This window comes from Kogia breviceps, chromosome 2 (assembly GCF_026419965.1).
Source record: "Kogia breviceps isolate mKogBre1 chromosome 2, mKogBre1 haplotype 1, whole genome shotgun sequence".
Classification (NCBI taxonomy): Eukaryota; Metazoa; Chordata; class Mammalia; order Artiodactyla; family Physeteridae; genus Kogia; species Kogia breviceps.
This window is the reverse complement of record NC_081311.1, coordinates 15,780,010-15,806,636: the sequence shown is the minus strand read 5'-3', so window position 1 is coordinate 15,806,636 and position 26,627 is coordinate 15,780,010. Positions and strand designations below refer to the sequence as shown.

At 42.3% G+C, this 26,627-nt stretch overlaps 1 protein-coding gene across 1 annotated transcript in view; it reads right to left on the bottom strand.

Moving 5' to 3' along the window:
• Positions 1–24,331, bottom strand: part of ABLIM1 (actin binding LIM protein 1) — a 237,490-nt gene extending 213,159 nt beyond the window's left edge. The window contains exon 1 of the mRNA XM_067024591.1: positions 24,097–24,331. Coding sequence (XP_066880692.1) covers positions 24,097–24,154 — 58 coding nt within the window. The 5' untranslated portion in view covers positions 24,155–24,331. The remainder of the gene's footprint in view (positions 1–24,096) is intronic.
• Between the last annotated feature and the right edge of the window lie 2,296 nt (positions 24,332–26,627).

Below are 26,627 nucleotides of genomic sequence, written 5' to 3'. Positions count from 1 at the left end.
AGAAAGTGAGAAGGTCTGTCTGCTTATGTGTGTGTCCACATGGCCTGTTTGTGAAACATATATATGTTTCTATGTAGAGAAGCTGGACACAGCCGCTTTAAACATAGGCTCTAGTATGTACTAACGATACACAAACATAGACTTTGGACAGATGATTTTTTTTCAAATCCAGCATCTTCCTGACCAAGCAAAAGTATAACTACTCCATGACAAAGCTATCCTGCCTTCTTGGTCCCTAAACTTGTCAAGCATTGTCCACTAAAACGAATTCTATATCACTGACTCAGCTGTTGTTTCAGAGGAACATATTCAGGCCACATCTGAATTTCTGGGCAAGTTTATAGATCCATATATGTAGTTAAAAAGCAGTTACGTACTGATAGACTGTAAAAGGAAAAAAATTAAATTCTTCTTCAATAAAAGGATTATATATAAGAAGGTCTATCTATTTTATGAATTTTAGGCCAGGATGGAAAGTAAATGAGGTACTGAGTTATTTTTCAGGTGGTGGAGAGAGTTAAGAATTCAGATGCTGGCTGCTTGGGAGTTGGAGCCAGCAGTGACATTGGGCGCCCTTGAGCTAAGTTCCACTTTCCAGAGTGCCCAGAGTTCTTAGCTTAACCTCTTCCACAGAGCTCATTGTAAACACCCAGCAGAGGCCACACCTCCAGTCTTAAAAATAAACTTTCAGTGGTATCTGCCTGACAGCAACCTCTTCAGCCATGAAAGCACAGTATGGAGAAGATCCTTAAAGAAGCACCAGTGGACCCATTTCTTCCACTGCTTCACCCACATCAGCCTCTTGCCGCAGCTCATGTAAAATTACAGTCACAGCATTTACAAAGCAGTAGAGTGGTTTCTGTGACAGTTCACATGGTTATAAAACAAGGTATCACAATGCACTACACTACAAAGCTAATGCTAATTACGAATGTGTAATTTGTTTGGGTGGCCTGCATTTCTTATCAGATAGGGCTTTCCTAATGCTGCTAGCAACAGTTCCACTGCACCTAAACAAGCTTTTCTTCTGTGATAAAAGATGAAAAGAAACTGTCAGTGGGAAAATGAACCAAGAGCTTCAACCAGCATTGAGAGGCCCTGAGCACTCTGCCTGTGCATACTGTAGGAGCTCAAAAATGAGATGAACCCCAACCTCAGAACCAAGGATTTGGGGGTTGCACAGTGATCAAGGGACAGATGCCTTAACTACTGCTCTTAGTTTGCCAGTCACAGGTCAATCCCTGCAGCAATTCTCCGCAAGTGAATTCTGACTTTAATTTTATTCCATGTTAACTATTTAGGTCTTTTTCTTCCAGACATGCCTCCTCCCCCTTTAAATCACCTGCTAAGATTTACCTGCTTTTTGCTAAGAAAAAAAAATTTTAAGAGAGAAAATTACCACCTTTAAAATGCCAGTTTTTATGGGATTTAGTTTTATAAGGAAATGGTTTGAATTTACAGCCTGTGGCTTCATCAGTGACAAAGGGGTTACTTGTTTTTCACTTTTGGATTTTGTTTTAATCAGAAGTGAGCAAACAAAAGAGCTTAGCAAGTCCATTGAAATACCTGCAGTAGTTCACAATAATCAGGGTGATCTTTGCTGCTGAGCAGAACAGGGTAAGCAGAGAAACAGCAGTTTTTTAAGTGGGAGCGTTCAGAGGAAGGGGCACCATGGATGGGACTTCCAGACGATTAACGCCTCAGCTCACTGGAGGGTTTCCCACTCCAGGCTGTGATTGTCTGAGCATGCTGGCACAGGCTCCTGTCTGGGTAGGGCTCCTCTGGAAGGCCTGCTTCATCCATCACTCTGCAAGCAGCTGCCTCTCTTCCCGTAACGCCACCCGTCCAAGACCTGCTCAAAACGGGACAAGCAGCCAAGCCCCCTCTTCCATATCATCTCTATTAATAATTCAGGGCTTCCCTGGTGGCGCAGTGGTTGAGAATCTGCCTTCTAATGCAGGGGACAGGGGTTCGAGCCCTGGTCTGGGAGGATCCCACATGCCGCGGAGCAACTGGGCCCGTGAGCCACAACTACTGAGCCTGCGTGTCTGGAGCCCGTGCTCGGCAACAAGAGAGGCCGCGATAGTGAGAGGCCCGCGCACTGCGATGAAGAGTGGCCCCCGCTCGCCGCAACTAGAGACAGCCCTCGCGCAGAAACGAAGACGCAACACAGCAAAAATAAATACATTAATAAATAAACTCCTACCCCCAACATCTTCCAAAAAAATAATAAAAAAATAATTCAGATGCTACATTAAATCTGCTAAGCATTTAGGATTGAGAGGACCAAGGCACTCTGAGGACTGAAGCGTAATTAGTTTAACAGACAGCAAGTGTCTCGGATTACCCGCTAACGATACTCTCCATAGGCAAGATTTCCAAATGGCAATGAGAGGCAGGCTTGGAACGCATTCAAGGAAGCAGCCGCAGACAGGGATCAGCTCGGGGACGGTCACAGGCATGTCCGGAGCGCGAACCCCATGTGTTAGACAAGGCTGCCTCACGAATCTGTTCCACGGAGTTCGAGCACTCCGTTACTTACCACAGATCACAAGCCACAAGGCTGGGGTCTCCTTCCGTTGCTGAAACTTCTCCTGCCCTGAACACACCCCATATTCCCCAACCCTTAACTCTTTCTGTGCTTCTTTCTCTTTTCCTGAAATACCTCAACCTTCTCCCACCTGATCTTTCTGAAATTCCATCTGTGCTTAAAAATGCAGCTCAGCTGCTACCTTCTCCATCAAGGCTTCCAGAATCCCTCCAGCTAGAATTAATTTCTTCCTGTCTTGTCTTCAAAATCAGCTCTGTCGTGGTATTTATTATACCCTGCCTTGTAACACGGTTACCTGGAGACGGCCTTGTGTTCCGCACTGGTGCCAAGTTTCTAGAGGTCAGGAGTCTTGCCTCTGTCATCCTGTTTCCTTCACGTAGGACTCTACACATACTAGCTGCTCAGGGCCTTGTAAATAGAATTTGACAACTCTTGATAAGAAGACACTGTAGGGGCTTCCCTGGTGGCGCAGTGGTTGAGAGTCCGCCTGCCGATGCAGGGGACACGGGTTCGTGGCCCGGTCCGGGCGGATCCCACATGCTGCGGGACGGCTGGGCCCGTGAGCCATGGCCTCTGAGCCTGCGTGTCTGGAGCCTGTGCTCCCCAACGGGAGAGGCCCGCGGACCGCAAAAAAAAAAAAAAAAAAAAAAAATGAAATCACTGTAAAATACAAGTACACAATACCTGGATAAAAGGCAGATATCAAAGACAAAACACACTTTGGTCATTAATAACGGCTGTAAGGGTCTGAGAACTCCTGTTCCCACATATGCAGCTTCAGGATGTGGTTACCCCCCTGCTGGTCAGAGCTCATCTGAGTGCCACTGGACTGGAGGGCACTAGGTGACAGGAACATGCCTGCATGGCCCAGGCCAGCTGTGGCCACAGAAAGCTGTCCCAGTGGTTGGTCATTAGGAGACAGGTTGTTCTTGCTGGTGGGATAAAAAGCTGAGCATAGGAAAGAGAAGCCCCGGCGTCAGCACTTTTCTGCACCACCACGGACGGAGGCGCTGGACCTGGAGCAGGTGCGCGGTGGCTGCCTGCCCCGGCTTCCCCTCTAGGGCCCTCCCAGGAGGGAAACTGCAGAGGGGAGCGTTTCCAGTGTCACGGTTTGAGGTATTCATAATTTATCTATCTCGATGCAGAATAGCTCTGACTCACTCTGGCAAATCTCATGTTCACTGTCAATTTATTAGAAAATGCCAAATAATCGATTCCACCCTGAACAGTCTACTTCCTGACTATGCCATCATCGGGGCCTCTCGCTCACCACATCTTTTCTAGAGGTCACTCACCTCTGCACTTAAACTTTGACTTCAAAGAGGAACTCCCTGGAGTGTGTGGTCACAAGACATATGTAAGGTAGACAAGGAATATAACAGGAGACCTGCTGATGAAAATCAGTGTCAGGCTTTTCTGCATCCTTTGTTTAAGGGAGGGAGCTCTCTTCCTTCCACCAACATATACTGAGTGTCACAATAGGACAGGCCAGGTGTTAGCTGCTTTAATGATGAATAAGACAAGGGCCTTCAGAGAGCACGGAAATTAGCCGGAGACGTGGGCATGTATATGCCTCACTATAGTGCAACTTGGTAAATCCACCCCAGTGTATAGTTAGTGCAATAAAAGATGGGAGAGGGGTTTGGTTTAGATATTTGAAATATAGTTAGTGGCACCTTTTAATTTTCTGTCTTAAAAAATGTGTTTCAGAAAGAGACGTGGTTTATGTTTCAGATTTTACGTGGACAATTTTATGTATTTCTGTTACATTTCCAACAATAGCACACAAAAGAGGGCTTTCCCTCAAGGGAATCCCTGGGGCATGTGTGTCAAGTGTGTTCCCTTGCCATGCTCTCAATGCCATGCTCTGAGGTTATGAAAGTGCCTGAGAGAGAAAGGTTGGGTCAGCCTGGTGCTGGTGGGATTCTGGAGAATAGGGTGTTTGATCTGGATCTTGAAGAAAAAACTTATTAGGAAAAGGGGGACTAGGGTAAGACAGAAAAGAACAATCCAAACAGAATGCTCCAGAAGAAAGCTTTCTTCAGATCACACAAGATGATGGGAAGGAAGTTCAGGGAAAGATCAGGTCTTAGAAGGTAGAACCTATCCATCCACATGTAAACAACTCTAGTCAGAGAAATAACACAAACACAAGACATGTCCCCCAAATCCTGCTGACAGCCATTCTTTACAGTGTCAGAACTCCGGGAAAATTCTTGGCACATACCCACAGGTGCATTTCACAGTGATTCATTATTTTTTATTTTATTTTTTTGCGGTACGCAGGCCTCTCAGGGTTGTGGCCTCTCCCGTTGCGGAGCACAGGCTCCGGACGCGCAGGCTCAGCGGCCATGGCTCATGGGCCCCACTGCTCCGCGGCATGTGGGATCTTCTTGGATCGGGGCACGAACCCGTGTTCCCTGCATCGGCAGGCGGATTCTCAACCACTGCGCCACCAGGGAAGCCCCACAGTGATTCATTAGTAACAACCTCTCTCAGCACTTGTTTTTGTCCAATTTTGTTAATCGTGGCAGCTGCCCTGTGAGGTGAGAGGGTTCAAGCTCTACACGGATCCCCTGCAGCTCCGACTGAGAAACTGAGACCTGGGAGGATACTCCATCCCTTGAAACTAAACTCACAGTCAGAATTAGAGGTTTGAAGAGAACCTACACTACCCAAAGGCAAATATGAGACCTTAATATCAGTAAAAGATGCTGTTAGCTATTTTTGAAGTTCAGGGCTGTAAAAGGTTAGAGCACAGTGCTGTCACTGTGGTTACAGAGGGACAACTATTTTTCTAACAAAGGAGAGTTTTGTTCTTTCCATAATCTGGGCTGATCTGGTGACTTTCTGCTGCACCCTTTATCTGGAAGGGACAATTTATTGGATACAAAATTGGGAGTCTCCGACATGAAAGATGCTTTCAGGCAGAATCATCGTCCAGGCATTGTTTCATGTACTGGTTGTCAAAATAGGGCATGCAATACCTAAAAGATAATTTATTGCAGTGTAGAAAGAAAATTATATATATATGTATATGATATATATAAAAATATATACATAATATCTTTTTTTTTTTTTTTTGCGGTACGCGGGCCTCTCCCTGCTGTGGCCCCTCCTGTTGCGGAGCACAGGCTCCGGACGCGCAGGCTCAGAGGCCATGGCTCACAGGCCCAGCCGCCCCGCGGCATGTGGGATCCTCCCGGACTGGGGCACGAACCCGCGTCCCCCGCGGCGGCAGGCGGATTCTCAACCACTGCGCCACCAGGGAGGCCCTATACATAATATCTTATTCTTTAACATTTTAGAATATATGTATGCTTTAGAATGTATACAATATTAATTTACAAGAGTATAATTTATTAGTAAATAATAAACATAAATAGGCATGGGGTTTTTTTACTGCTAAGGATGCAAAATCAAGAGAGTTTGGAGACCAGGGGTTATTCTATCAAAATAAATCATAAGGAAACCAACAAGAACTCAACCAGAGGTTAGTACTAAATAATGGATGAAACCAAAGCTAAAAATAGACAAAGAAGAACAACAATGTGGTGGGTAAATGCACGGGCTCTGGAGTGAAAGGAAACTTCCTTCAGATTCTGGCTTTGCTACTTACTGCTGGGCAACCTCAGGTAAGTTCTTCACTTATTTAAACCTTGGTTGCCTTGTCTGTAAAATGGATATAGTAAGAGTATCTACCTTATGTATCTGCTAAAGCCCCTAATAATTCCTAGAACACATGAGGGGCTCTATAAATGTTAATTCAAAGGCTGCATATTCAAATACTTATGGAACTGAAAATAGAAATTAAAACAACAATTGAGGCAGTAGTTTGCTCCTAAGATACTTGTGATACTTGTAGTAAGATGTGTGTAAAGTACGTTGCCCACCTAAAGAAGGAGCCACTATTCAGATCCAGGGAATTATTGCTCTTTTGGAACGCCAGCCAAGAATTACCAGGTGTTCAGATTTTTATGTGAAATATCCCGAGTTTCAAACATTTGCAAGTAACTAAAAAAAAACAAAACAAAAAACAAAACAAAAATGATCCACATCCTCCCCTCCCCCACAAAAAGAGAAAGAAAGCAACACATGTTCATAGGCCTATCACGGCCTGTGGGTTACCAGCTTAAGTAAGATCTATGTATCAGTTCTTGCAAACCTATGACGTAAACTCTCCTACTCACCAAGCTTGAACCAAACAGTTGTGGTTTATTTCAGGTACTGGAGGAAGGCAAAGGGGTGGGATAATTTTAGAAGCACTGGAAGGTTTCACATACAAGATACTTTCTTACTTGCAGAACTGGATTTTAATTATGACATATATCTGCTATGAACCACCACAAAAGTGGCCATTATTCCCAAACAACTGAGTGTATGATACCAGCAGCACTTACTTCCAGAGCAAATTTTACCACATTTTTTCCTTGCCACGAATGCAAAAGCATGTCCTTTCTCCATCACATTATTTTCTTTATATCTACATTATATAATCCCTTATCTCTAATCACGAGTAGGATACTATTATGAATTCTACTCTTTTTCCCCTTAATTTCTTGTTTCTTTTATAAAATTTTTACCTACAGTGAAAAGCATAGATCTTAGGCGTACACTTCAATGAGTTTAGACAAATTCATTCACCCACGTAACCCACACCTCTCTCAAGGTATAGAACACATCCGTCACCTCGGATAGTTCCCTTGTGCTCTTTCCCAGTCGCTCTCCACCTCCACATCAGAGGCAACCACTATTCTGATTTCTCTCACCATTTTTCTCATTCTGGAACTTCATATAAATAGAACTATCTAGTACGTACCCTTTCGCCCCCAGCTTCTTTTGTTCAGCATGTTTTCGAGATTCATCCATGTTTCTCCATTAAGTTTTGCCTCTCACGTTTCCCCCAATGCAAAAATCATAGCTTCTCTCCCATATGCTATAAATCATAAACTGTATGTTATTATCCCATGGTAAACACCATATCATGAACTTTGGAAATGGGAACAAACGCAAAACCTCCTTTTGGAGTCTCAAAGCATACCAGTTTGACACCATGTCATTGGTTGGGGCAGGCCACGATTTGGGAGCTGCCTAGGCAGGCAGTATTTGAGGGGGGGGGGGTTGGGAGAACTTCAGGCTGTGTCAAATTGGAAGGCGCAGTGCTTGAGGGAGAGAATCCAATGGAAGAGCTGCCTGTCTCTGCAAACACTGAGTCAGAAAGAGAAGTGGAAATGGGGGAAGCAATCAATTATGTGTGATCCTTTAGGAGGAAGAAGGGAAGGGAAAGCACCCAGCTTAGGTTGAGATGGAAAGAGAGGTGGATAAGTTTGACGACCAAGGGGCAAGTGGAGTGAGACAGGATTATCAGTAGATACGGAGCACAAGATGGTTCTAAGATCTTCCCACAAATATAGGGTATCCTGCTGAGCCACCGCTTTCTTGCATGGATTCATACACCCAGCCGCTCTGAGGAGGGGCAGTGTTTATAGGAGGTGACTCCACTGGACAAGTGGCCAGAATAAAAGGAGGTGGATGCTTAGTAAGGGGGAAATACATTTGTAATGTTAGGGGTTTTGTTAGAACTCCCAAAGGTTAGAGCTTGAGTGACTGGAAAGAAGTAGAGCCACTGAGAAAAGAGAAGTAGGAAAGAGGATGAGTTAGGGTGGAGAAGGTGATAATGAACTAATTTCAGATGTAATAATGAGTTTAAGATGTCATCAGAACATCCACAGAGTGGTAACCAGCAGGAAACAGGGCATGCTGCTCTAGCTCCCAGGGGAGAAGTCAGAGCTGGAGGTGTAACTTTGGCAGCATCCACCAAAGCGAGGGTTGGGGCCGCGGGAATGGATGAAGGAGAAAGGAACTCCCTGGACCAGGAACTCCTTGAAAGCAAAGGTGGTCTCTCTCATTTCTGTGTCTGCTTTGGGGGAGATGCTTCACAAATATTTATGAACATCGGACCTTAAAATGAATACTAGATGTAAGTTATCTGGGAAAAAATATTAAAATTGCCCATATATACTCAATGTACTGAAATTGACACTCTGCACACACATGCTCAAACCTCTCAGCTCATTGCACTAACTAAATGATACAACTCAGCAGTACTTCCTAGCATTCTAATTAAAGAAGCATACATTTTGTTGACTAAAATTTCCAGTAACAGCATAACACTATTGCTTACCCTGCCAAAAAAAGAAGAGAAGCAGTTAAAAAAAAAAAACAACCACTGTTCAAAAGACTTCAATTCATCCTTCAATTCAATTCATCCTTTAAATGTAGTAATTAAACTCACCTAAGACGTTACAGGTTTGCAGAGAACAGATTCAGAAAAATACTGGATTCTAAAGAATATGACCCCTTCCACAATCCGCTTCACAATTATAAATGTGCACTCATCAGTAAAAATGTGCTCGGAAAAATCTGAATGTGGCATAGACCCTGATCTGTAGAAGGGCAATTCAATCAGCATTTATTGAGCATTTCTTTGTGCACAGTTCTGTAATAGGTATAAAATGGAAAAACAAAGTGATCTGCTTTTCATTTTCTGATGAAAACCTAAGTACTCTTTAAAGGCTTTCAATATAGGAGCTCTCAAGACAAAGCAAACAAAAATAGCCTGCACCAGGATGAAGTAGATGGTGGATGTCTTCAACAGATGGATCATTTGGAGCTCTGTGTGTGTGTGTGTTTCTGGTATTGTTTTATTTATTTATTTCTCAGGAGGAGAGAATGCCTTGGGACAATTAATTTTTAAACTCACATTGGCATATGGAGAAGCAGGGTGGTGGGGGAAGGATGCCGCAAAATAGAGAACAGAGGAAATGGTAATGCCTGAAGATGTAAAAGGATAGGAAAAGAGCTTTTTAGGAATAAGAATTACAAATGGCTTAACAGATCAACACGTTAAGTGAAAAAGCAATTATACATTTGAAGGGCCACAGAATCCATGAAGTGGATAGAAACACAGTCGACCAACATAGACTGAGGATCACAGGTCAAAGACAACATCACACAAGGTTAGCTGTCCAGCCCCGCTCCTGGTTCTAACCACACCTTCCCTACATGCTGTCTCAGTTACCCGGAGGTTTTCCCCATGAAGCTTTCGCTAACCCTACAGCTCTATGAATTTGCCTGTCCTAAATTGCTACTTCCCACCCCAAAAATATCAAGATGGATTTACAATTGAGGATCAAGTTACATCAAATACCTTCTTAGTTAACAGTTGTTCCCATTTCAGCTTTTCTGTTATAGAAGTAATATATTTCATTGGAGAAAATTTAGGAGATGCTGAAAACTATTAAGAGATGGAGGGCTTCTCTGGTGGCGCAGTGGTTGGGAGTCTGCCTGCCGATGCAGGGGATACAGGTTCGTGCCCCGGTCCCGGAAGATCCCACATGCCACGGAGCGGCTGGGCCCATGAGCCATCGTCGCTGAGCCCGCGCGTCCGGAGCTTCTGCTCCGCAACAAGAGGCCGCGACAGTGAGAGGCCCACGAACCGCAAAAAAAAAAGAAAAAAGAAAAAAAGAAATGGAAATAATACAGTCCTACCATCCAGAAATCACTGTTAATTCTTCAGTATATTTTCTTTCAGTGATTTTCTATGAAAATCTTTATTTCACATCACATTACATAAGCAATTTATAACTTTGGCTTACCAAAACTTCCCCATGTCATTCAAATCTATCATTATGACTTTAATGTTAAAATTTTAATGGAAATATATCTTACATGCAGTAGTTCACAAATCTCAAGTACACAGCTCAGTGAGTTTTTTCATGTGTACAACATGTAACCACCTCCCAGATCAAGATCTAAAACGTTCCTGACATCCCAGAAGGTTTCTTTATACCTGGTCAACGCTACATCTCCTCTCCCTCTAGGAAACCACTATTCTGACTTATAATAGATTAGCTTTGCTTGAATTTGAACTTCAAGATGTATGTATAGCATGAACTTGTCCATGTTTGGCTCCTTTTACTCAGCATAATGTTTGTTCAATTCATCCATGATGTTGTGGGTATCAGTAGTTTTGTTTTATTGTTGGGTAATAGTCCATTGGAAAAATACACCTCAGCTACACAACTAATTTATCCATTCTCCTCTTTTGGGACATTTGGCTTTTTGGTGGGGGGGCTATTATAAATAAAACTGCTATGAACATTATTATAGATGTCCATTAGTGGACGTACATGCTGATTTCTCTTGATTATATACCTAGGATAGAGTGGATGTATGTTAACTTTTGAAGGTACTCTCAAACACTTTTCCAAAATGACTGGTTCAGTTTATATTCCCACCAGCAATGCAGGATAATTTTAGTTGTTCCACATTCTTGCCAACATTTAGTATTATCAGCCCTTTTAATTTTAGCCATTCTGCCAGATGAATAATGGTGTCTCACTGGGGTGATGACTAATGATGGTGAGACTTTTTTCATATGTTTATCAGCCATTTTTGATATCCTCTTTTGTGAAGTAGATGTTTTTGTGAAATATGGATTATCTGCCTTTTCCTTATTGATTTGTAGGAGTTCTTTATATACCTTGGATATGAGTACTTTTTCAAACACAATGCAACTACCGTCTCCTAGATGGTAGCTTGCCCATTCATTTTCTTAATGATATCCTTTGATGAACCATTCCTAATTTTAATAAAATTTTAATTTAGCAACTTTTTTCTTTTTTGGCTAGTGCTTGCTTTTGGTGTTTTTTAAAGAAATCTTTGTTTAATGTGTGCTTATGAACATTTTCTCGTCTGTTTTATCCCAGAAACTGGTTTTAGCTTTTATGTTCCATTTCAAATTAATTTTTTAACATCTTTATTGGAGTATAATTGCTTTACAATGGTGTGTTAGCTTCTGTTTTATAACAATGTGAATCAGCTATAAATATACATTTATCCCCATATATCCTCCCTCTTGCGTCTCCCTCCCACCCTACCTACCTATCCCACCCCTCTAGGTGGTCACAAAGCACCGACCTGATCTCCCTGTGTCTGCTTCCCACTAGCTATCTATTCTACATCAAATTAATTTTGTAAATGGTGTGAGATAGGGATCAAGGTTCATTTCCCCCCCACATGAATATCCAATGGCTCCAGCACCATTTATTGAACTGCAGTGGCACCTTTGTTGTAAATCAAATGATCATGTGTGTGTGACTATTTCTGGACTCCATTCCCTTCCATTTCTCTATTAAAAAAAAACTTTCCACTAATACCACACTGCCATCCAAATTTACTTGTAATCATTTTTAATTTTAAAAAATGTTACTACTTAAACTTGAACAGCCATTTTTCAATATTTAGTCACTGCACAATCCAACCCAAAACTCTTACCATGTCAGGCACTAACAGCATCCCTATCCTCATCTCTTTTAGCCTTCATCCTCAGTCGTGATACTCTAGTCACAGAGGCCATCTTTCAGTTCCTTGAAAGTACCACACTTTGTTCCCACATCAGGGATCTCATACACACTCTTCCCCCACTGCCAAGCAATCTGTATGGCTCCCATCACTGCCAGATGCTTACTTCTACTCATCAACTAGACACCAGCTTAAATGTCACCTCCTCTGTGAGGCCTTCCAGGGTGCCCCAATCTAAATTAAAATTTCTTATTACACTATACATTTTCTTATGGTGCCACAATTTTAAATTATACAATTATCTGCATAAAGTTTGTCTTCCCAAAAGCTTGTAGGGAGCACCATGAAAGTAGGGGCATATCTACTGTATTCCCAATTTCCTAGCCACCATGATGGGCCTATAGTAGGTGTTCAATAATGACTTATTTCAATCATTTTGTTTTCAATAAAGATGAAATCCCTAGAGTTGCCTTTTTTAATTTATCAAAAAAAAAGGCATTATGGGGAAAAATTCAGGCAAATGTATTCAGAGGAAAAGAATTTTAAAAGGTGCAGCAGGTTAGCTGGTTAGCAAACCACTGCTTACAAGGGACCATCTGTATGCACCTTTGGTCTCAATCCTTAAGAATAAGTTGAGTAGTTACTATTTTAAATATCATCATAACTATAAAATTTTTCTTATATTCTTACGCACTTCGTGTTCTGGGAGTCGAGAGGTAGTGAGAATATAAACTTTGCCATTAGACTTGTTTGGGTTCAAGGTCTGAATCTGCCACTTATGATGACATTGGGCAAGATACTTCTGTGATGCTTTTCTCATCTGTAAAATGGGGATGATAATAGTGTCTCCTCCCCAGAATTTTTGAGAAAATTGAATGAGATAATATGATATGTAAAGATTTAGCACAGTGCGTGTCACATGACAAGCACTAAAAATTCCTTTAGCCATCTTAATTATTGTTATTCTTAATGTTACTGTGGAGGCTACACACTGTTAAAATCTTTAAAATCAGACATTTATATGAATGCTCTGAGAGTCACCAAGAGACTAAAAATAAATTTTCTTCTTCATAACGAGATAGAATATCTGTAAGTTTATTGGAAGGCTGGATCTTAGGAAGTTTCCCAGCAGATCCTTTACCTAATCCTTTGTCTCATAGCCTGTCTGTGGCTCTCTCTCTCTGTGAACACAACAGTAAGAAAGGAAATTAATGAGAGAAAAGAGAATGTCTCAAGAAAACATAGTGTATATAACAGATTAAAAGAAAATGTAAGGTAATAATCAGTAACAGTGAGAGTGGATTTATACGATTATTTTACCTGGGAAAAATGGTATTTTTCCAAGAAACTCAGGGGATTTCAAATGATGTTCTTAAAACCTACCAGGAATTTCTTTTAATTTTATTGTTAACCTCAGGTATGAGGACTAGGAATGGCGAATTCTAAGTTCTTTCAAGATGCAGTTTTATTTTAATCATATGTATGTAAAATCAGGAGGGAGTTTATTACTGTTGAGACTGGTTCCCTCCCTCTGGAGCCCCCCGATACATTGATGCACTGTGGTCACCCATCCATGGCCGTTGCTGGCCCCTGAGCACCCCAACGGGAAGAATCAGAGCTGATCTTCCTCATTGTTGCATCCCCAGGTCCTAATGCAGCGAATGACACAAAGCAGGAGCTCAATAAATAATAAATCAAATGAGTGAAATAAAATAATACCTTTCAGACCCCTTCTTCTGTGTATATTTTGACATTTCCACCAGGAGGGATAAACTAAGAGATACCTGAGAAAAACACGAAGCTTTAGAAAACTTTTTTTTTTTTTTTTTTTTTTTTTTAAATTTTTGGCTGTGTTGGGTCTTCATTTCTGCGCGAAGGCTTTCTCTAGTTGCGGCGAGCGGGGGGCCACTCTTCATCGCGGTGTGCGGGCCTCTCACTGTCCCGGCCTCTCTTGTTGTGGAGCACAAGCTCCAGACACACAGGCTCAGTAGTTGTGGCTCACGGGCTTAGCTGTTCTGCGGCATGTGGGATCTTCCCAGACCAGGGCCCGAACCCGTGTCCATGCATTGACAGGCAGATTCTCAACCACTGTGCCACCAGGGAAGCCCAGAAAACTTATTTTTTTAGATCAACTATTTTACTACACAGATATGAAGTAGTAATAAATAAAAATGACAAAATGAACGGTGTGATAATTATAATAATATTAGAATGGGTTTGCTTTTTAAAAAGATGAGGATTTTCAATACTAAATTAAAACACACTAACCTAAACTTTCTCCATTTTCATCTTCTACAGCTTCTAAACTATTGTCTTCTTTTTTTTAACATCTTTATTGTAGTATAACTGCTTTACAATGGTGTGTTAGTTTTGCTGTATAACAAAGTGAATCAGCTATACATATACATATATCCTCATATACCCTCCCTCTTGTGTCTCCCTCCCACCCTCCCTATCCCACCCCTCTAGGTGGTCACGGAGAACCAAGCTGATCTCCCTGTGCTATGCGGCTGCTTCCCACTAGCTATCTATTTTACATTTGGTAGTGTATATAATATTAAGAATCTTATCCAAGGGGGCATTCCTCCTTCCCGCCTTTCCTAAAACTATGGTCCAAACTCTTCTTTATCTGGATTTAATCAGCAGAAATCTGTCAAGATACAGGCTATTGATGACAAGCTGACTACAAATGAATAAACAGGTATTAAAGATTTTAAGCAAAACACTTTCTAACAGTATTTTGGGCTTTTTTTTCTTCAAATATAGGGGGAGCATGAAGATTACTAAGGAAAATCGAAGTGAAATACAATTGAGGTGGAAAAATACCCACTTAAATTCTGCATATTGTTTCTTAATGGTTAAAAATAAATCATTCCTATTAATCCCACCTGGTTCCTTTATACAAATCTAGGTCACATCCGTCAAACACAAATTTTAAAGTGGCATAAAACCAAACCTCTTTAATTAGGTATTTCTTTTATTTTATTTTCAAATCTTTCTTTCTTCATCCTCCAACTAAGCAAAAATATTAACATTCTTAAACATGTTTTCAAACAGGCAATCAGAAGCAGAAATCATTTGCAGCAAGTAATACTTTTGAAGGGAAATGAGTTTTCATTCTGACTGAACCACATTAACCTGTTGGAAAATTTACCTTTTTTTTTTTTTTTTTTTTTGCGGTATGCGGGCCTCTCACTGTTGTGGCCTCTCCCGTTGTGGAGCACAGGCTCCTGACGCGCAGACCTAACGGCCATGGCTCACGGGCTTAGTTGCTCCGCGGCATGTGGGATCCTCCCGGACCAGGGCACGAACCCGTGTCTCCTGCATCGGCAGGCGGATTCTCAACCACTGCACCACCAGGGAAGCCCGAAAATTTACCTATTGAATGACGATAAGTTTTTTCTGACTTCATATCTAAAACATACCTTGTTGAGCGAAATTAATCTTTATTGCCTTGGAAACCATTGCTCCTTTTCCAGCAAGTCTTCCATAACTGACCCTGTCTTATTTCTTTCAATATTCTAGGCCAGTGGTATATAAACTAATGCTTGCTGGCCTGCTTTACAAATAAAGATTTATCAGGACACAGTCATGGCCATCCGATTGTGTATTATCTATGGCTACTTCTGTGCTGAAACTACAGCTGAATAATTGCAACAGAGACCACTCAGTTCACAAAGGTTAAAAGATTTACTCTTTTGTCCTTTACAGCAAAAGTTTGCTTTAGGCTAGTCACATACAAAGTGTTCAAATCTTCTATTTCTTAGCTTTTTGCTCTATAATCATCTTATTCACTAGTTTCATCTGTACATCATTTCCTCAAGTATGATTAGTAAAGTCCTTGAGGGTTAGAACTGTCTCTCTCTTTATTTTATTTTACTTTTTAAAATTTATTTTATTTTATTTTTATTTATTTATTTTTGGTTGCATTGGGTCTTTGTTGCTGCACGCAGGCTTTCTCTAGCTGTGGCAAGCGGTGTCTTCTCTTTGCTGTGGTGTGCGGGTTTTCTCATTGCGGTGGCTTCTCTTGTTGCAGAGCCTGGGCTCTAGGTGTGCAGGCTTCAGTAGTTGTGGCACATGGGCTCAGTAGTTGTGGCTCACGGGCTCTAGAGTGCAGGCTCAGTAGTTGTGGCACACAGGCTTAGTTGCTCCACAGCATGTGGGATCTTCCCGGACCAGGGCTCGAACCCGTGTCCCCTGCATTGGCAGGCGGATTCTTAACCACTGCGCCACCATGGAAGTCCCCTTGTTTTTTAAATAAAAAATGAAAGTCTGGCAAGGTTAGCTGGACATAAGACTTACTTAAGTGAGTCTCAGCAAGTGTCCATTCATGCCAGGGCTCCTGTTACTGCACAGAAGGCAAGATAGGTTGCCTTCGTGGCCCTACTTCATCTTCCCTCCTTGTACCCAAGCCCTTCGCCATGTAACTTTACAATGCACACCACTTTGACCATGTAACTTGCTCTGGCCTATAGAATAAGGAGGAAGAAAGTAACTGTGCAGTTCTGAGCTAGGCCTCCAAGAGGTCATGCATATCTCTGTTTGCTCTTTGTCCTTCTGCTTCACCGTGATGGGGACATGGCTGGGGTAACCTGCTGGTCCCAAGAGGAGGACGAGAGGTGCGTGGAGCAGAGTTACCCGCAAACATGTGGTGAGCCTGCCAAACTACCCACTGATTCAGCAGAAAGCAGCTGACCCCCGGCCAACCCTGCAGACTCATGAAAAATGGTAGATGATTGTTGCTTTAAGTCTCCAAATTTTGGAATGTTTTATGAAGCAGGAATAACTGATTGATACAAGAGTACCTGGTCTGATAATACTTACTGCTAATACTTATATTCCTTTGGAATCTTAAGGGCAAAAATGAAAAAGGTGCAATTTTTTTTTTTTTTTTTTTGGCCACACCACATGGCTTTTGGGATCTTAGTTCCCCGACCAGGGATCGAACCCATGCCCCTGCGGTGGAAGCGTGGAGTCTTAAACGCTGGACCGCCAGGGAAGTCCCGGTGTAATATTTTTTAGTGACATGGTTTTTATGGGACCAAACTCTTAAAGGTAATATATATAATGTCCCTTTTCACCCAAATATGAAAAGCAATCAACTAATCAATAAGAATTTAGTGACTCAAGAACTCAACAACAACAACAACAAAAAAACAAACAACCCGATTAAAAAATAAACAGAGGATCTGAAAGACATTTTTCCACAGAAGACATACACATGGCCAACAGGCAAATGAAAAGATGTTCAACATTGCTAATCATCAGAGAAATCAAATACAAATATCAACTCACATACATTAGAATGGCTATTATCAAAAGACAAAAAATAACAAGTGCTGGAGAGGGTGTGGAGAAAAGGGAACCCTCCTGCACTGTTGGTGGGAGTGTAAATTAGTATAGCCACTATGGAGAACAGTATGGAGATTCCTCAAAAAATTAAAAATAGCACTATCATATGACCCAACTATTCCACTTCTGGGTGTTTGTCCAAAAAATATGAAAACAGTCATTCAAAACGCTACAGGCACCCCTAGGTTCATCACAGCATTATTTTTTTTTTTTTTTTTTTTTTTTTTGCGGTACGCGGGCCTCTCACTGTTGTGGCCTCTCCCGTTGCGGAGCACAGGCTCCGGACGCGCAGGCCTAGCGGCCATGGCTCACGGGCTTAGTTGCTCCGCGGCATGTGGGATCTTCCCGGACCAGGGCACGAACCCGTGTCTCCTGCATCGGCAGGCGGATTCTCAACCACTGCGCCACCAGGGAAGCCCCACAGCATTATTTTTAATAGTGAAGATAAGGAAACAACTTAAGTGCTCATCAGTAGATGAATGGATAAAGAAGATGTGGTATATATACCATGCTGTAGTGTCTTTGGAAGTCGAATTATAATAGTGTATGCGTGAAACTTATGCAATGTTACAAATCAATGTTAGTTCAATTTAAAACGGATTCACTTTGTTGTAAAGCAGAAACTAACACACCATTGTAAAGCAATTATACTCCACTAAAGGCGTTAAAAAAAAAAAAAAGAATTTAGTGCACACCCACCATGTGCTCATTACTGAAAGATATGAGAGTTCTGAAAGATATAAAAATCACAGTTTTAATATTAATGAACTTATAATTCTGTTGGAGGAGATTAAATAAAATGTGAGATAAAATTAGAGTATAAGACAGGAATTGAGTGGGAAAATCTACAGAAACTTTGAGCTTCTGGTTAAACATGGTGCTGTGACCATTGTTTATCTCTGTGTCTTCACAAAACCTCAAAAAGATCATGAAAGGAACAACAGCAGTAGACAGATGTCGACACGATTTTGGAAGCTGGAAAGTGAATGGATGACATAAGCACAAAGGGAGAAGCTGAAACTTAACCTGGAGGGGAAACAACCACGGAATTAAGCCGGGAAAGGCCCGTTATCGGAGGCACGAAGTACCACTGAAGGCAGGGATGAAGGGTGAACAGGAGGATGGGGTGACGTCTTTATGGGAAAGCATCAAACCTCCATTTCCCCTCCCTTTCTTCTCTCTGCCAGGAGACTGACCCTCACTGATACCAGCCAAAGATGAAAAATAAAAAAGTAAAAAGTCCCACCTAGAAAGGCCACATTCTGTAACACAAATGCCATAGTTTTGATGATCTTAGGAAGTCAGGCCAGAAAAACTCCAGAATCCTTGGTTCTTACTCCCTTGTCTCCTGTTCTTGGAAGAAGACACTGTTTGACTTCTAAAACTAGGAACATGCATTACTTTGATGAAAATAAAATGAATAAATAACACTGATAATAGTAGTTACCACCTAGGTTTGGATGTTGGTCAAGAGAAGCTTTTGCCATTCATATAGTATTTGAAATTTTTACAGTGACAGCTTACTCTTGTATGATTTGTATAATTTAAAATAAATAAAATAAAACACACACATAAAAATAAAATAACCAAACTAGAATCAAAGCCTATGGATTCCAAGTCACTATTTAACAATATAAATAATTTGGAAGCAGCTGAATTTCTCAGGTGGACCTATAATCGCTAATGCTAGAACCCATTCATTATTACACGTGAGGCACCATGCCATGGGTTTTATAGACATCCTCATTTAATCCTCACAATCTTATAAAGCAGGTAGCCCTACTATTGGCTCCATTTTACAGAAGCAGAAACGGAGGCTTGGAGAAATTCAGACGCTTGCCCAAGGTTACCTGGCTAGTAGGTATCAAAGCCATGATGTGAACCAAATCTTGTCTCTAGAGCTCAAGAACTTAACGTTGTGTCCAGAAGGAACATACATTCCTTCTACAAGTCCAAAATCATATACTAACATTAGAAAAAATTAGCTCTGAAATTCACCAAAGAATAGTCATTTTAGCAAGAGGAAAATAAATCCCCAATCCCTGTGGGCCTGGCAGTGAGCAGGGGCAAAAATAGTTCCTGAGGCCCAGAGGCACCCTGATCCCATGCTGCAGCCATGGTGAGAAGTGACCTGTGGTCAGAATGTGCCCCACTGAAATCAGTGGGGTCATTTATATTCCAAGGAGCCCCCAGGGCTTCCCTAGCTAGCATCCTAACCTCTGCAGGTGACCATATCTTTTTTAAAATTGAAGTATAGTTGATTTATAAGGATGTGTTAGTTTCAGGTGTACAGCAAAGTGATTCAGTTATAAATATATATTTTTTTCAGATTCTTTTCGGTCATAGGTTAAGATATTGAATATAGTTCCCTGTGCTATACAGTGAATCCTTGTCATTTATCTATTTTATATATAGTACTGTGTATCTGTTAATCCCATACTCCTAATTTATCCCGCCCTACCCTTTCTCCTTTGGTAACCATAAGTTTGTTTTCAATGTCTGTGAGTCTGTTTCTGTTTTGTATACAAATTCATCTGTATTAGTCTTTATTTTTATTTTTTATTTTTTTTTTGGTGGTACGCGGGCCTCTCACCGTTGTGGCCTCTCCCGTTGCGGAGCACAGGCTCCGGACGCGCAGGCCCAGCGGCCATGGCTCACGGGCCCAGACACTCCGCGGCATGTGGGATCCTCCCGGACCAGGGCACGAACCCGTGTCCACTGCATCGGCAGGTGGATTCTCAACCACTGCGCCACCAGGGAAGCCCCTGTATTAGTCTTTAGATTCCACATATAACTGATATCATATGGTATTTGTCTTCCTCTTTCTGACTTACTTCACTTAGTATGATCTTTAGGGCAATCCATGTTGCTGCAAATGGCAAAATTTCATTCATTTTTATGGCTGGGTAATATTCCATTGCATATATATATACCACATCTTCTTTATCCATTCATCTGTTGGACACTTAGATTGCTTCCATGTCTTGGCTATTGTAAATAGTGGTGCTATGAACATAGGGGTGCATGTATCTTTTCAAATTAGAGTTTTTCATCTTTTCCGGATATCCCAGGAGTGGGATTGCTGGATCATATGGTAGCTGTATTTTTAGCTTTTAAGGAACCTCCACACTGTTTTTCATACTGGCTGAAGCAATTTACATTCCTTAGGTGACTACATGTTCTCTCCAATACTGGTGTTCTCCACCCAGCTCAGGTCCTTACTAATTTCTCGTGCTGGTTAGCTGCCCAGCACATCTTTGGCACACACATGCCAGCAGTCCTTCCAAGACTATAGATTCTAAATGACAGAGATTTATTCTGAACAATACATAGCACAATACCTGCCACCTGCTGAAAGATGCTTAGTAAATTAACGGGAACAAACAGACCGTTAATGAGCCGCTCTAGTGCCAAGTCGGGGGAGGGCTCTATGATGCATCCGCAGATACTCCCCGATGAAGCTACCAATTAGAGACAGGCTATTACCGTGAGAGCGCCTCTGAAGTTAAAAAAGTAAGGAAAGACATGCCAGGAGCCTCAAAAGTGAAGTGGCTACTTAAATCCATGAATCTGCATGTGCATTTGAGTGTGCACATAGCCAGCAACACACTGTATGTGAAAAATAAACAGAACGGACCATTTAAATCATTTAAAAATAGACCATAGAGATGGACTTGCCATAAAACAATACCACTCCGCCAACACGCCTACCTTTCCCCAAGAGCACTGTGCACCCCACTTCACCTTGGAAGTGTCTCTACCGCCTCATTCACACGTCACATGAGGCACGGTTTCCATGCAAAGTGTTATAAAGAAGAGTAATACCAGGCTCAGGGAGTTTCTATTGCACTAGGATCTTCGAGGCCCGTGGTAGGTCACAAGCCCGGGGAGCCTGCGAACAGCGTCTGCGGGGGAGACAGGACTCGGACAGGAGCTCCCAAGGCCCCTTCGATGCTTGGCTGCTTTACACAAACCCGCTTCTGGGTGGGCTCCCACGGTTCACACATGTCTCTAGCAGGGTCACGCGCTAATTGACCCACTGGCCACCGGCCTTGACAGAGCGCATTTTCCATGGCAGCTGTGACTGCCTCTTAAAGCAGAAAAACCTGGCCAACACTCCATTCTCTCACGTGGAACCTAAACGGGGTGCCAATCAGCACACGGCACGTTTGCCCCTTTTTGGAAATGAATGGCATTTAGAGATGTCTTGTTAAATCTCGATATTCTGAATTAATATCCTGACTATGACCCCAACCTTTAAAGTACGTTAATGATGGAGAAGGACGAGTCAGCAGTCAGGTTTTAGCATAAAATAGAAGGCTGGGTAGCTCATATGCCTAAATAACTAATGTTAATTGTATGCAAACACTAGCTCTAAACAGATCCTTTAGAGCAGAAGATGTAAATTGCTGTATCCAAGTCTTATATCACCAGTCCTCTAAGTAGTCAATGCTTTCAAGCTGTGCCAGGAGAAAAAGACAGGGTGATGCACTCATTAAAGAGGGATGGATGGGCAGGTGAAAACTTGGTTGTTTTAAAGTATCTGGGACCCAGCTACCAGTTAAGACACCAAATTCAAGCATGGTCAAACATGTTTAATAGACATCCTTTCAAAACATCCTTCTATTTTTAAAAAAAAAAAAGGTCATTAAAAAATATGGTCAATATTCCCTACGGAGAGTACTTTTAAAACAATTCAGAGTAGTGAAACTCCTTATGTTACAGACATAAGGTGTGCCTCTTTTTAAGTCTCAGAATAATTTGCCAACTTCCAATTTGATTATGACTGAGATTCAAGTCAACTGTTTAGTGTTCTAGGGATACACTTTCTGTAGATTCCAGCTGGCAGCAAGTGGAAAGATTCCAAATACGTTAAAAATACGCCATGGAGTGGAAAGGAGGGGAGTAGGAAAAAATGGAGAAAAGAAATGAAATTCTTTTGAAAGAACTTTTCTTTCCAGTGAGCACTAAAAATATAATCAGATATGACTTACTCTGTTAATTTAAAATCTCCCTTTCATGTAAGATTTTCCAAAACCTGCCCTATCTTTCCTGGAAATTGAAATTAAAATTTACTCTTTTGGGGACTTCCCTGGTGGCGCAGTGGTTAAGAATCTGCCTGTCAATGCAGGGGACACGGGTTTGATCCCTGATCCGGGAAGATACCACATGCCGTGGAGCAACTAAGCCCTGCACCACAACTGCTGAGTCCACGTGCCACAACTACCGAAGCCCATGCGCCTAGAGCCCGTGCTCCGCAACAGGAGAAGCCACCACAATGAGAAGCCCGCGCACCGCAACGAAGAGTAGCCCCCGCTCGTCGCAACTACAGAAAGCCTGCGCGCAGCAACGAAGAGCCAACACGGCCAAAAAAATTTACTCTTTTTACAGTGCAAGGAATCAGAGGACTTCAAATTTATTCAAATAGTGACACTTAGACACCTTGAGATATCCTAGTTTTCTCTCTCAGACCCCTTTCAGTTAGGAAAAGCCATAGAATCATAGTTTCCAACTATAAACATCAGTAGTGTGTTGATACGAATTAACACGTACGGTGTTATCATTAACATTCAGATTCTATCTTCAAAGAAAGCCCAGAGAGTGTCAAAGAATCCAGAGGCCTTTTGTAAACATCAGGTGGTTACACTTTAGAAAGAACCTGGTAAGAAAACGTTGCGGCTGAGGTTTTGGCTTACCGCCCACGTGGGGCTATTGTCAGCTTTAAATGTAATTATTCTGATGTTTGTCAACTTTTGCCTTCCCAGCAAATGTTGAAGGCAGATCAATAAAGAATATGACACCACATTTCCAGATTTTTCAATCAGCATTGTCTTTCAAAGTAATGTTCACTTATGGAAGGAAATTTTATGGCACAGAAAGCCGCCATGAATTATTCATCAGTTACAGAGTATGCCAACATTCGGTTCCTTTGTACCTCTCAACAGTGTGTACGTGTGAAGCGTAGCACACCAAGGCTCCCCAGTTCTACAGGAAGGCAAACCAGAGCTCACCGGAGGTCCTGGTAAACCGAGAAGAGCAGAGCGTTCAAAAGTGATGGTGGGAGGTACAAAGCGTCTCTGCCTCACATGGGACTACCGGATAGTCTACTCTCCGGAAGCCAAAATATTACAGTCACTGACCCTAAGAGGTCTAGGATCAAAAGAATCAGCATGGATCGACAAGGTCTGCTGGCTTCAGTGGAGCAGCCCGCAAAATCACCGCGGGACGCCTCTGAGGCTGTGGCGTTGGCTGTCGCTCCCTGGGAACGCCGAGCAGGGTGGGCTGCGCCACTCTTGAAGCCAGTCTCACCTGGGTACGAACTGTCTCACGAAGCACAACTGTCCGGGGAGCATCCTAGGGGCGGCATCCCCAACTCGAACCAAACACCCAGAGTGCCCGATCCAAGGAGAGCAAAAACTACATTGTAACGTACGGCGATGAAAGAATTCATCTCCAAGCTATGTTAACACAGAGGTACCGGCACGGAGATGGCGGGTGAAAGGAAAAGAGCATGTGAGCAGAAATGGGGTCACAGATGTTCACCTACGGTCACTGAGGACTCCTTCTAAAGTGCTCCAACAGGCCAACCTATCTAAATTTAGATAGGTTGTCCATTTTTAAATCCCATTATATTAATGATATCTGTAAATATGTTAATATATAACATATGCATTTTATACAAACATGTTATGCACATAGAGGGTTAAGATAATAGGCGTACGACTGTTTTAACCAGGAGCAAAGTCACTGCATCTCTCCCCATCTTTAAACACACAGTCTACCCCAGACAGCACGTATGTCGAGTTTACAAAAATGGACAGTCAAACCTTGGTTGTCTTCGAGGATGCGATGAGGGTCCATGAGCTCAGTGGGCTCCCAGGTCATTAACGCGCACAAAGCTCCAAGGTTTCAGCTTTTCTTCCCGAGGGCGCAGACACACAGGAGAACTGCATCCACTCCTCAGAGGAGAGGCTTGGGCCCCGGCTTTCCTCCCAAGAATCTGTGGGCTGAGCTGGACCCGAGGGAGGGGAGTGCCACCCAGAGGGTGTGTCACAGCCGGCCCTGGAAGAATGAGGAATTTCCGGCACGCTTCTAGCTCCTTCCTCAAGCACAGAGTCCTCATCTCCTGACCCTCTGTGCTCCGTCTCCCACCAATGCTAAAGACTACTCGGAACAACACATCAGTTCACTGACACCACAGCTGCAGAAAACTGCCCTGTCCGGGAAGATACTATTAAAACACGCCCAGAACCTTCCACCGGTTTTCCTCCAATCTGCACAATTCAGAATCCAGATTTTGATCACTGTGACTGCACAATAACTCAAACACGTGAGACAGAGAAAGAAAAGGATCGATTTCCCTAAGGCTTCTGCATCCTCTTTTCACTTAATGAAATGATCATCTCGCCAGACGGGCTTTTAGCACTTTTTTTTTTGTGCGAGGGTTTAACAAAAATACTCCAACTTGGGGAGGCTCCTTTCGCTATCGGCCTGGCTGTTCATCATGGCTTTGGATGTTGTTTCCTGACAAAACGCTGGTCTGAGGCCAGTCATGGACTTGGGAGTCCTTTTGTATTAGGTCCAGGCTGTCTGAGAACAATGGCCTCCTCCGGTAAGGCTCAGGAAGAGGCATTTTTTCCTTTAGTCAGTAATGCCCTGATGCCGGGTTGGATTACCTACCACCCACAGGCCAACTTTTCTCCCAGTCATTTTTGAACACCAGGGCTTTTGCAGATTGGAAACATTATGAAGACAGTTTAAATGGGAGAAGACACTTAGGACAAATATCTCCAGCGTCAGACACATTTAGACGCTAAGAGGTAGAAGGACACTGGCATAATTGTTTTAAGTCTGAGGCCAGTTCATTTAATTCCTGCAATAAAGACTTAAGCCCCAGCACCCAATTCTGAGATAGTTAATTCAATATAAGGCCCATAATCTACCCATTGAAAGGAAAGACTACAGGATCACAGTGTTTAAACATTAAGCTTGTTTAATTGAACATTCTCAGCTTACTCTCTTCTCCATCCAGGTGGCTTTTTTGATTTGTTTTGAAATGGCTCTGGGTCATACTCCTGGGACGCCCCACCCTCTCTTCCTTGAGTCCAGGCCACCATCTGGAACTCTGTGCCTCTGATAACGTCCTCCTGACTTGGCCGAAGCACCAGGCGCCAGACAAAGGATCACAACTGGACCACTCGTTGATAAAATGCTTGGCATTTGCAGAGCTGTCATGTGTTAGCTGCTGCCAAAAGGCCAGTCGCATTTATTGAAATCTTCTGATTACGCCCAATGCCTAGCATTCTCATGACAGTGATTTCATAGTTTAGCCCTAATGTTTTTTTGATTAGTGTCTTCTTACCGTAAGGATGGAACAGAAGTATTTTATCATTGCATTTTTTTTTTCTCATTAGTCCTCATTTTGATTGCGATGGAAGTAGTTTTTCCCACTCCCTTGAAATCCCAGAATATGATCCCTGACTGATTTTAAATGAAAGGGGGAAGAAGAAACCACGTGTAGTGCTGTAGCTCTTTTCTGGGACTAAAACAGGATTCTAGTTTCAAAGCGACCTGCATGGATGGGTTCCTTGCCTGTTATAAGGCAGGACAGCACGGAGAGGGAGTAGGGGCGCGATCTAACATGGAAACTTTGACTTTTTGAAGTGTTAGCCAATAAAGTAGTTCCTTCCTGATCATGTTTCTGCAAATCTTACTTCTGTTAGTTGAGCCAGAGGTACATTGGCAATTTATTAGAATCCAAAAGCCAATTGCTTAAAAACTGTTTATATAACCGTTTTCCAATTAAATGGCAATGGTACTCCCAACAATGTCATCCTAAAATCAGAGGTACTGCTATGTGTTCTTTCGCTCACATAACTCAGGCACCTGAGGAAGCTGGAGCTTCCAAATGAGGCTCCTCAGAAGTCTTCCCAGGAAAGCGATTGTCAGTCAGTAAAATGAATGAATGAAACATGCCTTAAATTGCATATTCACCTATATTTGAGAAATGCTTCATTCAACATTGTTAAACAGGCTTATTAATCATGGACTTCTCAGGGACGTGTGTGCCTTGTAACTCTTTAAAACAAAAATAAGGTAAGATGCATTTCCTAAATTTATTGGACCAGAGAACACCCAACCCCAGCACAAATATTAACTGACCCCCAAACAGAATTTGGAAATACTGCTCTAAGGAAGCAGAGGGCAAGAAGGGAATTTAGAGATAATTTACTTCATAGTGTCAAAGAGAAATCTTAGAGCCAGAGGAATTTAGGAACTTGCCAAGGCCACACAGAATGTATAATAAGGAGGAGAATTCTGACCAGCAGCAACATTCAGTCCTGCTATTTAGATGGCT